General features: G+C 49.4%; 2 protein-coding genes across 4 annotated transcripts in view; both read left to right on the top strand.

The window, feature by feature from the left end:
- Positions 1–14,628, top strand: part of LMTK3 (lemur tyrosine kinase 3) — a 28,428-nt gene extending 13,800 nt beyond the window's left edge. For 2 of the 3 annotated variants that reach the window (XM_053361762.1, XM_053361763.1), the window contains exons 10-15: positions 1,332–1,481; positions 2,848–5,297; positions 6,283–6,653; positions 7,136–7,247; positions 9,457–9,717; positions 10,602–14,628. In XM_053361762.1, coding sequence (XP_053217737.1) covers positions 1,332–1,481; positions 2,848–5,297; positions 6,283–6,653; positions 7,136–7,247; positions 9,457–9,717; positions 10,602–10,618 — 3,361 coding nt within the window. In that variant the 3' untranslated portion in view covers positions 10,619–14,628. Of the gene's footprint in view, positions 1–1,331; positions 1,482–2,847; positions 5,298–6,282; positions 6,654–7,135; positions 7,248–9,456; positions 9,718–10,601 lie in introns of those variants that run through there. The other variant, XM_053361764.1, reaches the window with a different exon arrangement.
- LOC128399909 (immunoglobulin superfamily member 1-like) overlaps positions 1–14,837 on the top strand; it is a 270,931-nt gene that overhangs the window by 83,807 nt on the left and 172,287 nt on the right. The window lies entirely within an intron of this gene.

Below are 14,837 nucleotides of genomic sequence, written 5' to 3'. Positions count from 1 at the left end.
TGCAACCCTCCCTGTAAAGAAACTTCAAAGGGCATTCTTTGAAGATGTACTGTCAGCCTCAAACAGCTGATTGGCGCTAACACCATTCCTTCAAAGGAGCTCACTCTCAGTATCCATCAGCTGATTGGTGCTGAGAGTGAGCCTTTTCCAAGTGGTTACCTGATGTTATGACATCAGGTGATTTTTTTTTTAAAGGTATTTATTGAAATTTTCCACTTTAATACAAAAAAAATCAAAAAACAAAAAAACAAAAAAAGTTAAAAACACATAAAGTTTACAATCCTTATTTTTCTATAACATATTTCCCTGACTTCCCCACACCTCCCCTTCTTATATTCCAATTCAAATTGTTAGTTCAACAAGTTCTTATCCCCAATTTTTAACCTTTTTCTGTTAAGTTCATTTTTTAAAAAGCCAATTTTACCTTATAAACATCAATATTTATACGTCAATTCTCATTCTTAAAACTTTTTTCTAAAGTCGACCCAAATTCCCTTCCACGACTTCCCCAATTTTCATACCAATAGCAAAACAAAATAAAAGCAAAAACAGATTGTAATTATGCACCCTTTGGATCCCCAAACTCCACCACCCCCTTTCCCGGTTTCAATCCCCAACAAATGTCCATCAGTCTTGATCTACTATCAGCCTGGAGATCTCACGTCCGAGGCTCTTAATTCTCTCTCAATTCCTCTCTGCCGGTTTTTTTGATAGTCCTTAATATTAAACACCAGATCTCGGAGAAGCTCTAGCCAAATGGGATCCATATTTCTTCCAGCTGAGGTCCCTTTGTCCACTCCCAAATAAATTATTTTAAGAGTAAACAAATAAACTGAGGGAGCCCTCATATAAATTGTTTGAGGACTCCCTCAGTTGATGGGCATTGCCATTCAAATGGTGTGTGATCAATTATGTGGGATGGGGCTTATCTGGGCCCCCCAATATTTTATTCAAGTTGGCACCCCTGGCTCTGCCTCGCATGCAGAAGCTATCAGGTTTGAACCCTGGTGTCTCCAGGTGAGCCTGGGAAAAGCTCCTCCCTGACACCTGCTGCCAATCAGACTAGAGGATACTGAGCTAGATGAGCCAATGGTTAGACTCCGTATAAGGCAGCTCCCTGCTTTCCTGAAAGAAATCCCTGGGCTGCCATTTCCTTCAGTGTCTGGGCTGGGATTCTTGGTTTTGTGGGGCTAAGCAAGAAAGGGTAAAAGGGGTGGGGTTATAAGGCCTCACCTATGGCACCTGCAGTGATTTTCTTCTTTGTTTTCTGCCTGCACTTCTCTGGAGTCCATAGTTCTGGGCTTAATCTCTCTGTTCCCTTTGTTTGCCAGGTCTATGGGGGTGACCATCTGGGAGCTTTTTGAGTTTGGCTCCCAGCCTTACCGCCACCTCTCTGATGAGGAAGTGCTGACCTTTGTCGTCAAGGAGCAGCAGATGAAACTGGCCAAGCCACGCCTTAAGCTTCCTTACTCTGACTATTGGTGAGTTGATTCTCCTCTTCTCCCTCCTGCCCCCCATAAGGGGAAAAAAGTATTTGTTGTCCAGGACTCTCCTCCAAAGAAAGCAAGGCCCACCAGCTGGGATACCTTCTTCCCGAGTCTCCTCCATCCTTGACATCTGTTTGGTGCCTCCTGAGCAGCTAGTGACTTGGGAGTAGCTGCTGCCCTGTGCATTAAGATTGTTCTTGTCCTCCTAACGTTCTTTCATTCTTCCCTCTCTGTGTTCCTCCAACTATTCCTCCGCCTGCCTGCCCATTTCCCTCCCTGCACTGTCATTCTGCCAGGTCTTCCTCTGATTGTGTGACGTACCTTTTGCTTGCCTGCTCTTCCAGCTGCACTGGTGGTCTGTGAATCAAATTCCCTCCTTCCAGATTTGTATTTTCAGACCATTCTTCTGGCAACTTTTCCAGTTGGTTGTCTGTTTTTTGGGCTATGGATCTCCTTTTGGATGTTGTTCATATCCGTATAAGGACATATCTACACTACAGGCTTATTTGTAACTTTTATTCAATATTAAGCAAAGTTTTATATAGCGAAGAGCGAGAGTCCCCACCATGCCAACCACAAGACGTATGCTCGTGAGTAGGGATGGCGGGAGAAATTAGATTCAGTTCACATTTGAAGGTGAATCTATCGCACTTTCCTGAAACAAAATGTGAACTGAAACGCAGGCATCTTTTGAAGTTTGAAATTTTGCAATGCAGTTCTCCAGCCAAACTATGTTTTACAAAATGCACATATTAAGAAAAGCTGTGCCTAAAAGTGAATGTATTCGTGAAAAAAGTGCACAAAAATACATCATAACTGGGGGCAACGCTTGGCGAAAATGTGTACATTAGGCATAAATTGCATATGAAACATGAGTGTATTAGGAGAAATTTGCACCAAAATGCTGATGAATTTTTGCGAGGATTAAAAAAATATTGAGTGATGTGGAAGTGGGGAAAACTAAAGACTGGAAAAATGAGAAATTCCAACTGTTGCCTTTTCATGTCTGCTTGTTGTTCTGACTGTGTCTGCTAAGGCTTCCAATTGGCTCTCCGACTGTTCTCTGCCCCACAACCCATCTCCTGACAGTTTCTCCACATATCACTGCCCATTCTAGTACTCATGCCCCCTTTAGCTTCTGCCTCTTTTTCTGTCGCCAACTCTATTCGCAGTGCCTGCAACCATCTTTTCTGCAACTCTATTATTATTATTTTTTTTAAATGTCCCCATTCCCTATCCCCACCCCCAACTGTTCTCTCAGGCTATCTCCCCCCCACAACTGTTTCCCCCCTCCTGCTCCTATTTCTGCCTGTTTTTCCGACTGTTCCTCTATCCTTCCTCCGTCCCTGCCCCGCTGCAGGTATGAGGTCATGCAGTCCTGCTGGCTCCCGGCTTCCCACCGCCCAACCATGGAAGAGCTGCACTTGCAGGTGAGCTACCTGTTGAACGAGCGCTCCAACGCTCAGGCGGAGGAGAGCTTCGAGTGGCGCTGGAGCGCCCTGAAACCCAAGCGCTCCTCTTCGCCGCCCCCGGCCTCCTCTTCTTCCTCGGCGTGCCACCGCCGCCCCTCAGGAGAGATCTCAGCCTACCCGTTGCTGGACGGGTTCCACGGCGGCGACATGGACGACATCCTGACGGTGACAGAGAGCAGTGGGGGGCTGAACTTTGAGTACATGTGGGAGAAGGCCCGCCTGGGGCGGTGGAAGGGCCCTGCCTCGGCACCGCCCGACTACCCCTCCAGCAATGGCGGGCTGGCAGTGCCGGGCAGCAATCCTTTCTACGAACAGGCAACGCAGCGTGGGCACAGCCTGGAGACACCCAGCGTCGTGCCCGTCATCAGCGCCCGCAGCCCCTCCGTCAGTAGCGAGTATTACATCCGCCTGGAGGACCATGGCAGCTGCGAGGGGCCCGTCTGCGCCCCCAGCCCTGGATCCCCACCCCAGCCTCTCTTTCCCTCAGATTGGGACTCCCACGGCGCCCCCTACCGGCCGCAGGAGCAGCCCAGTACCAACCCCTTCTTGGCCGGGGGCGGCGGGGACAGCAACCCCTTCCGCGTAGACGGCGAGATCCAGGAGACGTCCCTGACCGAGACCCCGACGTCGGGGGGAGAGGCGTTTCTAGCAGAGTCCCTGCTCACAGTGTACCGTGAGCTGGAGGACCAGCATCGCAGCTGGGATGCTGAGATGATGGAGGAAAGAGGGGCAGGGGAGACGCTGGCCGGGGACCCCTCGGAGTTCCAGGGTTCGCCCTCGTGGGAACAGGAGCCGTCACTGATGGAGGACCAGAGCTCTGGCAGCAGCACCGACGGGGGCGGGAGCAGCATCGGGGGCGGGCGCCACAACCTCCTGCCGTGCCCGCTGTGCACCCGGGCACGTTGCACGTGCGCCATCCCTCGGGGGGACATGGTGAGCGGCTGGAGCAACCACGGGCCGCCCCTGCGGCGCCCTCACCGCGACAGCTACGGCACGGAGGACGACTCCTCGCTAAAAGTGGAGCGGGGCTCCCTATCTGACTGTCCAATGCTGCCCCCTAGAGACTGCGATGGGGATGGCGGGGAGCGCAGAGAATTCTACGACCCACTGATGGGCACGGCGGTGAAGACCTATGAGCTCCAAGACTACCCGAAGCAGAGAGGCGGGGGGAGCGCTCGCCCACCTGGGTCACCCTTCCCGGCCCTGCCGTCTGGCTGCTGCAATGTGATTGTTCCGGTGGAGATACCACCATTGTCTACCCTAGCCGAAAGCAACGATGAGGAGACCATCGCGATCCTCCCGGAAGTCATCGATGGATTCTCCACTGGCCCAGTGACCTTAAGCCTCTCCCCCGCGGTACCAGACCGGCAACGGGGAACCCTAGACTCAGTGGATTCCTTGGACATTCCTTCCAACACCAGCTCCTCGGACGTCTGCAGCCCAGCATCCCACTACTCCTCTCCGGGGCAAAAGTTTGGCGACAGCGGCTACGAAACGGAGAGCACCTTCTCACCCGAGTTCATCTTCAAAGAGGAACCGCCACCGCCACCTTCTGGAGAAGAGGAAGAAACAGAGGCAGAAGAAGATTCCGGCAAACTCCCGACAGCATCCATCTCTCAGTCCACTAGTGATCTTACCTTGTCAGTAAGTGAAGAAGGGGCGGAACTAGAGGAGGAAATAGGGAGGAGCCTGGGGCTAGCAACACCTCACCGGGACTCAGCCTACTTCTCTGATGGGGAGGGAGAACCGGCTGAGGCACCAGCTGCTGCTGGGCCTGAGGGCAGGAAGCCCACAGAGAAGGTGACGGTAGACGGAGGCTTTGTGGTCCAAGTGTGCAAGGAGCAGCTGATGGTCACACTGCAAGAGAATGTCACACGCAACCTACTCTGTAATCAGAGCAGGCTGCCGACTCTGAGGCTTTCTCCAGCGGCTCCCTTGAAGGAGCAGGCTGTTCTCAGGCTGTGGACCTTAGAGCCAGAGGAGGGGAAGGAGACGGAGGAGGAAGAGGCCAAGAAAAGCCATAATGGAGATGCAACGGACTCCCAGTGGCCAGAAGGGGTGGAAGATAAAGTGGAGGAAGAGGAGGAGAAGGAGAAGCAGCAGCAGCAAGAAGAGGGAAGAGGAGATTCTGAAAAGTTGCTGTCAGAGCTGGAGGAGGAGGAGGAGAAAAGGAAAGAAGGGGAGATGCCATGCCAGATGGAGACCCAAAGTGTAGCAGTGCCCATCGTGGTTGAAACACAGGATGCTGCCAAGGAAGACAGATATGTAGCAGCTGAGCAGCCCAAAAAGGATCAGGAACCTGGCGTCCCTGCGAACCAAGCCAGTGAGGATATCAAAGGTGAGAGTTCCATCTGTGATTGGTGTGGAAGTAAGAACAAAGGGTTGGGATGTTCCTAGAACAAACGGAGGAAGGAGAAGGCAGCTGGGAGACAGTGGCTTAACCTATAGTCTTAATTGCTGATTGGCAGTTACGCTGAGTGTCTTCAGCTGATCGGGGGCACTTGCAAAGCCCTTGTTGTGCCTTTGTACACGTCAACAATCAGCTGATCCGTGGGCCCTTGCAAGTGGTGCCCACAAGCACTGCCTCGCTATGTTTTTCCCTGCCCCACTCCTGGCACCATAGATGATCTCAAGAGTAGGGCAGGTGGGTGTGGCTTAACAAAAAAATGTCCCCATTGGCCAAATGGGAAAACCTGCCAGAACTAATTAGACCCACAGGTCAAGGTGTGTGTGTGTGTGTGTGTGTGTGTGTGTGTGTGTGCTGTTTTGGATGCTAAGGGTATCTATGTGCATAAACAATCAGTATCATAATGTATTCATATAAATCTGTGGTGTGGCTGCATTAGGGAATGCATTTGTGTACAGTATGGGAATGCTGACAATGAGAATACTAATAACAACAACTTTATTTATACCCCACCATCTGGATGGGTTTCCCCAGCCACTCTGTGCAGCTTCCAGCAAAATATAAAAACATAATCAAACATTAAACATGAAAAAATCCTGATACAGGGTTGCCCTCAGATGTCTTCTAAAAGTCGTGCAGTTCTTTATCTCCCTGACGTCTGATGGGAGGGTGTTCCACAGGGAGGGCGCCACTGCTAAGAAGGCCCTCTGCCTAGATACGTTTGGGTAGAAATTCTAGGGACGTGTTCTTAATGAAGTAACCCTCTCTTTCTGTCTCTCTCATCCCAATCCTTCCATCTTCACCTTGCTTCCGTACCATTTGGTCTTCTTGACTTCTGAATCTTGGTTCTTCGACCCAATCACTCCTCCCACCTCCTGGCCATCCTTCCATTTTGACGTCCGGCTCTTCCCTCCAGCCAAGCTCTCCCGCTTATCTCTGTCGCTTCCCCCTCTGGCCTTGCAGACGTTCCCCCCGCTTGGCGGGGGAAGGAAAGGGCCATTCTGGGAAGGAGCGGCTTTGGGGGAGGGTCCAGCGCTGGGAGGGAGAGAGGCTGCCATAGCGGCAGAGGATGAGGAGGAAGATGATGCTGAAGAGGAAGAGGATGGAGGCCTGGCTGGAGGCGGAGGGCAGGGTGTCCCCATTGTGGTGAGCGAAAGCGATGACGCCCGTAACTTGCGTGGCCTCCTCAAGTCACCACGCTCAGCTGAGGAGGCGGCGGCTGAGCTCGACCGTAAGCGGAAGATGGTCTCCTTCTTTGATGATGTCACCGTTTACCTCTTTGATCAGGTGAGCTGTCAAGAGCACCGAGGTTGATGGTGTGAAAGTTTGGCCACAGTGAGGTGAGAAGGGCTTCTTTCAGTTCCCTACTCTGTCCTGCTCCCCTCAGCCATCTTGGCTCTACTCCCCTCTTTCTGTTACCACTCCTATTTTGAGGCCTGTCTTCTTACTAAGCACTCCACACTCCCTTGTCTACCCACAGAGCATTCATGCCCTCTTGGACCTGGTTTAATCCAAGCCATACTGACCTTTCACTTTCCCTCACGAAAACTGTTAGCCAACATTCCGTAGGCAACAGAGTCCTAAATAGTTCAGCGAGTTAGTGAATATTCGGTGATATCGAGCAATAGTGGAAAATATATTATGCACAGGTAGCAGGCAGCAGCCCATATTTAATTGTGGTAGGAATGTCAGAAACAAATTGAAAGTGGGAGGAGCCAGAAGCGAAAGGAAAAGTTCTACCACAATCTCTTGTCTTCTTCTGTATGCAGGAGACACCAACCAATGAGCTGAGTTCCCAGGGAGCTCCAGATGGTGATTCCCCCTCCCCTGGTTCAATGGCAGAACCAGGACTTGATGCCTTCCCTTCTGCTGATGGCTTCAGTGAGTATTGGGTCAAGGAGGAGAGAGTAAGGGGGAAATAGTCACCATCCCCATCAGGAATCTGAAATGCAGAATGAGCCAGTCCAGCTGTGCAGCCAAAGAAACAGTAACCTGGTCACTTCAGTCAGTGTTTGGTGTGAATATATGAAATGAGTTTCAGGAAAATGTCCTGGCTTCCAGGGGAAGGTGGCTTCTAAGTGCGGAGGGTGGTGACGGGGGCATAGTCCAAAACAGACAAGGTCCAGTTCTAAAGCAAGGCCAGGATTTGAAGCATGAGGCTGAGCTCAAGAGGATGCTGATGGAGCTCAAAAGGGCCAGAGCAGGGGGAGCCAGTGCAGAGGCCTTCAGAGGTGGCTGGACTCCCAACAACTCCCACCAACCCAAGCCAACATGGCAGATGGTTGAAGTTTGTGAGAGCTGTACTTCAACAGCATGTGGCTGTCCAACTGTGTTGTTGGGCACGCTAGTCTGCCATTGGCAGGCTGAGGGCAAGGAGGTACAGCAGAGGCAATTTGGCTGAAGGCAGGCTGGGGCCATCTTGTTATTTCGTTAATGTACTTCAGCGTTGTGGAATCTGTGGCCTTCCAGACTTTAACTCTTTTCATTGGCCATGAGGGCTGGGGCTGATGGGAGTTGGAGCCTAACTACATGTGGGGGTTCCTCATCCTTGATACATTTATTGTGGCATATTAGCAACCATGTTTAGTTTTTGAATTAAGGTTTTAACAACAGCACCATAACCACTTTGTTTTCCTTTTTTTTTAAATAAAAATAACCAAGCGATATATAAATTTTCTGAAAAAAACAAACAAAAAGAAAAGAGAAGGATTAAAATTAAATAAAAACCTACAGGATTACGGGCTGTGGCTTTCTTCTCCCAGCCATTTCATTAGGATCTAAGTTCAACTAATGGGCTAGTATAGATTCCACCAAGTGTTTTGAAAGCAGGTGTTACCATACAGTGCGACTGCCTTGAAAGATGGTGGGCTTCCCTTCTTTAGAGGCTTTTAAGCAGAAACTGGATCAGGATGGTTGCAAAGGAGTGGTACAGTTGTGGGTTTCCCACATTGGCAGGGGGTTAAGCTAGATGGCCTTTGAGGTGCCCACCAGCTTTAGGATTCTGTTCTCTTTCCACAACCTTAAAAGTAAGCCAGCTTCAGGTGTGTGAGTGAAGTGTGTGCTTCCTGTATTAATTCTGATCCAGTGCAATTTGGCTAACAGAACTTTGGGAAATATTGCCAGGATGTGTTTTGTGTTGAATTTTTTTTTTTAATTGAATCCCTGAATAGTTTATTTTTAGGAGATAAACTCCTAAAAGATTTCTGCTTGAAAGCACACAGTCTAAAATTGTCACACTCAATAAGGCAGATGGTAGCACAGAGCCTTCTTGGTTATTAAAAATGGATTCAGGGCAGCTTTGTGCCATAGCACAAATGAAGTGAAGACAGGATAAGCAAGTGATTCCATTTATTTTTATTTTATTTCTACTCTGCTTTCTGTGGCCCCACCGCTGCACCCTGCAAAAGGCCTCCGAGGCAGCTTCAAGACTAAAACACACATGTATATACAAACAAATAAAAACGAGAGAAAACAAACAAATATAGTACATGAATTATCTCATTGAAATAGCAGAACAGGAACATAGCAGACTGCCTTAAACCGAGTACAGTGGTAGCTCGAGTTAAGTACTTAATTCGTTCCGGAGGTCCGTTCTTAACCTGAAACTATTCTTAACCTGAAACACCACTTTAGTTAATGGGGCTTCCCGTTGTCGCTGAACCACCAGAGCACAATTTCTGTTCTCATCCTGAAGCAAAGTTCTTAACCCGAGGTACTATTTCTGGGTTAGCGGAGTCTGTAACCTGAAGCATATGTAACCTGAAGCGTATGTAACCCGAGGTACCACTGTAAGGCCTTTGGTCCATCTAGCTCACTAGTAAAGTATTGAAGTATTGCTATATGACCATGTTTCATTGTTTCCAGGGACTGTTGGGGGCCGGGGGAAAGGGGTGTGTGTGCAGCCTCATCAAGACTGCCTTTCTGCCATGTTTTATCCCTGTGCATGTCAGGACCGGAAAGCGTGTGTGTGTGTGTGAGAAAGAGACATGATGCCAATCAAACCAAGGGAACAGGCTGGGAGAGGCTGTTTTCCTTATCGCTTCAATCTAGGCCTCCTTCCTACCCTCCCCGTTCTTCCTTCTCCACTCAGGTGGCAGTTTTGAGTGGGATGATGACTTCCCCCTGATGGCTCAGAACCCATCCTACGTCTCCGTGGTGCCCGACCCCAACGCAGCCAAGCCCCACCCGGTCATGTCGTCGCCTGTGCCCATGGCCCCTGCCTTGCTGCCAGCAGCCAAGCGGGCTGAGTCCGGCCTTGTGGATGCCCTGAGGTTCTCTCGCTTCACCGTCTCTCCTGCCCTTGAGCCACACCTTTCTTCATCCTGTGACACTGAATTGGGACCCACGGCTGGTAAGTGGATACATGGATGCACATGGTTCTTATCCATGGAGTGGGGCTGATGGGCCATGGCTGTGTATGTGCCATATATCTTCTCCCCAAAGATCCTGAAAATTGTAATTTCCTAGCTAGAATTGTACCTCTGTGGTGTGGGACATTACTGCAGTCAAACCAACAATTCATGTTTTGCCAGATAGGCACATGAAGGGGCAAAGGCTCACGGAGCTTTCCTGTAAAATTTGCTAGAGAGAACTCTGTGAGATCACTTCCTTTGTCTGCCTTGGCAGGAAGCTGTAAAGCTACACACTTCCTTCCTGCCTGCTTTTCTTCATTGTGCTGACCACACATGCATGCCTGAGCTCTGCAGCTCAGACACCATTTTTGAACTTACATTTCATATTTTTGTAACTTAGTAGTTATAAACCTACCTTCATTTTGCTACTATAATTGGTGCTTCAAGACCTAGATTATGTAAGTAAATACCACTTTTATTTGTTCACAAAACAATGTGCGTGTGTGATTGTTGTTGTTAAGGGGGAGAAAGGGGTATATTACCAAGGAAATCCAGTCAGCCTTAAAGCATCCTGGGTTATTGTTTCTAGGAGGTTAAATCAACCTTGTTTTAGTCTCCAAGCTTAAGCTGCAAAGTCTCCAAGCTTAAGCTGCAAAGCATGTGAGTTAGGAAAGAATAATCACAAGCATATTATCCTCTCCTAGGGTTTAAATCCATTCCTACACATGGTGGGTAAACTACAGTCCATCCACTGGTACAGACAGTGGGTGACTTTCATGTACAACAATGTGAAAATGTGATGTGAAATGCAGTAGGGTAGAGTGGGGTGACCTGGTTTTAAGTTGATAATGTGTTAAAAGAAGCCTTTTTTCCCTTCTCCCAGATCCCATTGAGAACTGAGACCAAGTAGAAATCGGACAACCCCGCCTCTTCTTCTCTCGACATTCAGGGACGACGCCCAGTCATCCAGTTGACTTGCCCATGATGCCAAGATTTCACCGCCAGTTCCTGTGGCGGACGGACAGACAGATGTGTTTGTGTGTACGTGCGTTTGCGTGCATGGTGTGTTGGGGGGGCCATTGTTGCTAACTGGAGCCTGACATCATAGGGACTGGTTTTGCCCTTCCTCTCCTGCCCAGCAACTCAGCCCCACTTCTGGGGAAGGGGCAGAACTTTTTGTATAAACAATCATGAGCCAATGAGTGATGAGGAGGGGGGCATCTCCTCAATTTTAGGGGCCCCTGCCCAGCACTGGCTATTGAATGTATAACCCTTGTGCCCCCTCCTGGCTTTCCTTCAGCAATCTGATATGTCCCTTATAAGGACCCTCTGTGCCAAATTGAGAGGGTTGGGTTGGGAAACAGGGGTTTCCAGGAAGTGGCGTCTGACCTGCTCATGAGCCTTCTTCTGCAATTCCCCGAACCTCATCAGCTGCATCTTGGAATGTGGAACATGGCTGCCAATTTAAAACAACGACACCCTTTTTGTGCCAAATGGAACTGAATAGGGCTGGTGATCCTCCCCTTTTAACCAGCGTTATATACAAAAGAAAAGACCGTTGATTCAAACCTCGAGACAGAGTTTTGTCGGCAAAACTTCATCACCAAGTCAGACACGCGGCCTTGGAATTACCAGCGGACAATTGGACTCCACAAGGCAGGTGGATGAGATTTGGTTGGGTAGGGGCCCTTTGATCTGACACCTCCGCAAGGGCATGATCCAGAAGTATCGTTTTTGAGAAGAGACGCACATTGGCTCAGCACTCATTGGGATGAACCGACATGGGAGGATGTTGACTTGGTCACAACATCTACTTAGTGGCCATATAATGGACAGCCATGGGTTAATTGTCCCAGGCTGGTTGGTGTGTCATACATGGGGAAAAAATATCCATCACTCATACTTAGCGTTGACAGAGATGGCTAGCTTTTATTGGGATTGGCCTTTTCCTGACCTTCCCAGCCCTCCACTGGTTGATATTGGGAGGTTAATAAAGGCTACTGGGCCCTACTGGGATACAGTTGAAATCACTGGAAGTTCCAGGGATTTGCGGAGCCACCATTCAATTGTGCCAAAAGCACCACGTGAAGACTGAGATTGTATTAGGAGTGGAACGGGGAGCTTGGAGGGGTAGGGAAACTTTTGAAGTTATCTATTCCGCGAACATCTTGAGGTGATGGATCTGCTCACTCTCTTCTCTGCTTGTAGTGGCAATATTTGGATACGTGAAGCATCGGTGTGGGGCAGGGATGGGGAACCTGTGGCCCTCCAGTTGTTGTTGGATTCCAATGGCCATCACCCCTAGGGAGCATAGACAACTGTCAGGGATCATGGGGGTTGGAGTACAGCAACATCCGGAGGCTGACACAGGTTCCTCATCTTTTGTGTGAGGCAGTATGTGGGTTGGTCTTGTGGAGTGGGCAGATATATGCATGAACCTGCCTTCCAGGCTGGGTGGGTGGGATTAGATGTCGACTTCCTCCTGAGCTCTCGCAGCATTGATTTCTGAAGTAAAAACTCACTGGACCACAAATGGCATATTGCTGGTTTGGGTCGTGCCTACAATAAGAGGCAGTCGGTTTTTACTTGGCAGTTTGATACAAGCTCATTCTGCCCTTCTAGGGGAAGGGTTGATTTAGGGTGCTAACTCCTTCCTTCCCCCACCCCTCAGAAAGAATTTTTCTGCCCAATTAAGAGACAGGTATTTAATTCTGAACTTGGGGTGCATGTGTATGGGAGAGAGATAATAAAGGAGGGAAAGAAGGTGAACAGGAACTCAGAATTACCTACCAGGAGGCAAGACAGATGACCAACCAAATGCTACAGGGAGATGCCAAAGCAGGGCATGCTGGGAACATCCATTGCTGGTTTGTGGCAGAGATGCGCCATCTTTGAAACTAGAGCTTGCACCTGCTGGCTTGCAGAGCTAGCAGCCACAGGGAGACTCATCCTCTACTTGCTTAACGCAAGGGGTCTGGAGAGATGGTGAAGCAAAGCCAACAAATGCACTTAACAGAGAGGAGGAGAGCTGGCATATTTCCAAGCGAGCTGGTGTGCTTATGAGCACATGAGCTGAGAGGCAGGAAAGCAAGTAGCTGCAAACTGGCCTTTATCCTGAAATCAAATTGCTTTATTTGGTCAGCCGGGCAGAAGTGTGTCCTCTGACCTGCAGTGAACTAGCAGCTGCCACAGTGCCCTCTAGCTATATCGAGTGGCTAAGGTGGCAATCCTAACAATCCCTGCCTGGGAGTAAGTCCCTTTTCATTCAAGAGAGCTTACTTCTGAGCAGGCACGTATGTGTACCTAAGAGCAGGCTAGCATGTGCTTCTTTTGTCAAGCTATCGCAGTGTGGCAAGGAAGATAAGGCCCTTCAGTCTGGCTACCAGAGCCTCTCATTTGAGCCTCCTGCTGCCTTAGACCAGCCAATCCCTCCCCAAAGGCATTTAAGGCACTCTGCTCTCCTGATAGGTCATAGAATCATAGAATTGACAACTTGGAAAGGACCACAAGGATCATTTAGTCCAACCCCCTGCAGTGCAGGAATCTTTTGCCTGACATGGGGCTTGAACCCATGGCCCCAGAGATTAAGAGTCTTGTGCTCTAACAACTGAGCTATCCCATTAAATATGTGTTAAGAAGTCCCATGCCCATAAGAGGAGTTGCCTGGAAGCACAAAAGCTCGCAACTCTTTTCTTACCTGCTCCTGCAAACCTCCAAAAGTTGCCCCCGTGATCTTCACCCCTGGCAACACTGGGGGGACCAAGCCACATCACGTCTGGCCCTAAACTCACAAGCAGGGCTGTGTTGGTCCCCTGACACTCTTCCCCAGTCTTCACACGATATATGGCCACCCTTGGTGCCTCCATCAGGAGACCTGCTTGTCCACTGTGAGAACCCCTTTGCAGGGGTAGCAAACACAGCACCCTCTCTAGATGCTGTGGGGCTCCCAACTCGTATCAGCCCCAGCCATCTAGGGCCAATGGTCAGGAATACGATTGGAGTTGTAGTCCAACAGCATCTGAAGGGTGCCCTGGTAGCTACCCGTAGATTAAGGGACGATGCCTCTGAGCTAAGATGTTTCCCCTTCCCCCAAAATGGCCTTACCGATGGCATCGCATTCCTAACCTTTTTCAGGCGGTGCTAGGGAGAACAGGAAGCAGAAGAATCTAGAAAACATCCAGGTTGGAAATCAGTGTGCCGCTTCAGGTCTGTGTCAGGTTGGCCATCTTTGTCCTGTGTCTTGTGGGCTGATTTTAGATTCCTCACCTGCTGAGACTAAAATGGCCGCTCTGACTCAGGGTAAAGGCTCTCCCACATTAGTACCAAGTTCCCTCTGTATATTCTGAGGAAAACAGCAGGAGACGATGGGGGCCAGATTTAAAAACAACAAGAAGCACCACCGACCAGATTACCACATAAAGGGAGGATAACCGTTGCCAATTCTTCTGATCTGCCAAAATGAAAGAGATGTATAAAACTAAAAAGGAAGAGTGGGTGGGGTGGGGAAGAGGAAATGATCTTAAAAACAAAAACCCACCACTGCACCCAACTCTCCGTCTATGTGGATGAGTGATTCTTAGGGTGGGGGTTGAAAGTAAGTAAATAGCAGTGGGTGGGTAGATGGATGAAAGGATAGGGAATGTGAGTATTCAAGGAATGGGGGTGGGAAGGGTGGCAATAGGCTGCGTAAGGATGCATTGGGGAGGATGGACTGAGGTGTCATGGACTGGGGGGGGGAGTGGCTGGTCAGAGATGTTACTGTGGGCTGACTGTAAGGGGTGATACTTTAATGGAAGGGTTGTGGGAAGGAGTATGTAAAGATGGGGAGAGCATTTAAATATCAGAACTTAAAAAAAAAATCTCCAAAATTCTGCAATGGTAATAAATTGTGCATATTTGCATACATTGAATTAATTTGCCTGATTTGCCACTGGGTTCCTCCAGAGTCTGAAAATGGATGTGGAGAAGAGGAGAGCTGTATGAGCAACAGGAACATTGGAGTGTGGCCTACATGGGTGTCACAGGACAACCTTCTGAAGGGAATAAAGGGGAGAATTCATCGCAGTGCTAGCCCCTTTGCAGCACACTAGTTGCACCAGCAGAATGGCTTGCGCAAGAG

This window comes from Podarcis raffonei, chromosome 13 (assembly GCF_027172205.1).
Source record: "Podarcis raffonei isolate rPodRaf1 chromosome 13, rPodRaf1.pri, whole genome shotgun sequence".
Classification (NCBI taxonomy): domain Eukaryota; kingdom Metazoa; phylum Chordata; class Lepidosauria; order Squamata; family Lacertidae; genus Podarcis; species Podarcis raffonei.
Note: the sequence above shows the minus strand (reverse complement) of the source record. Positions and strands in the feature narration are given on the sequence as shown.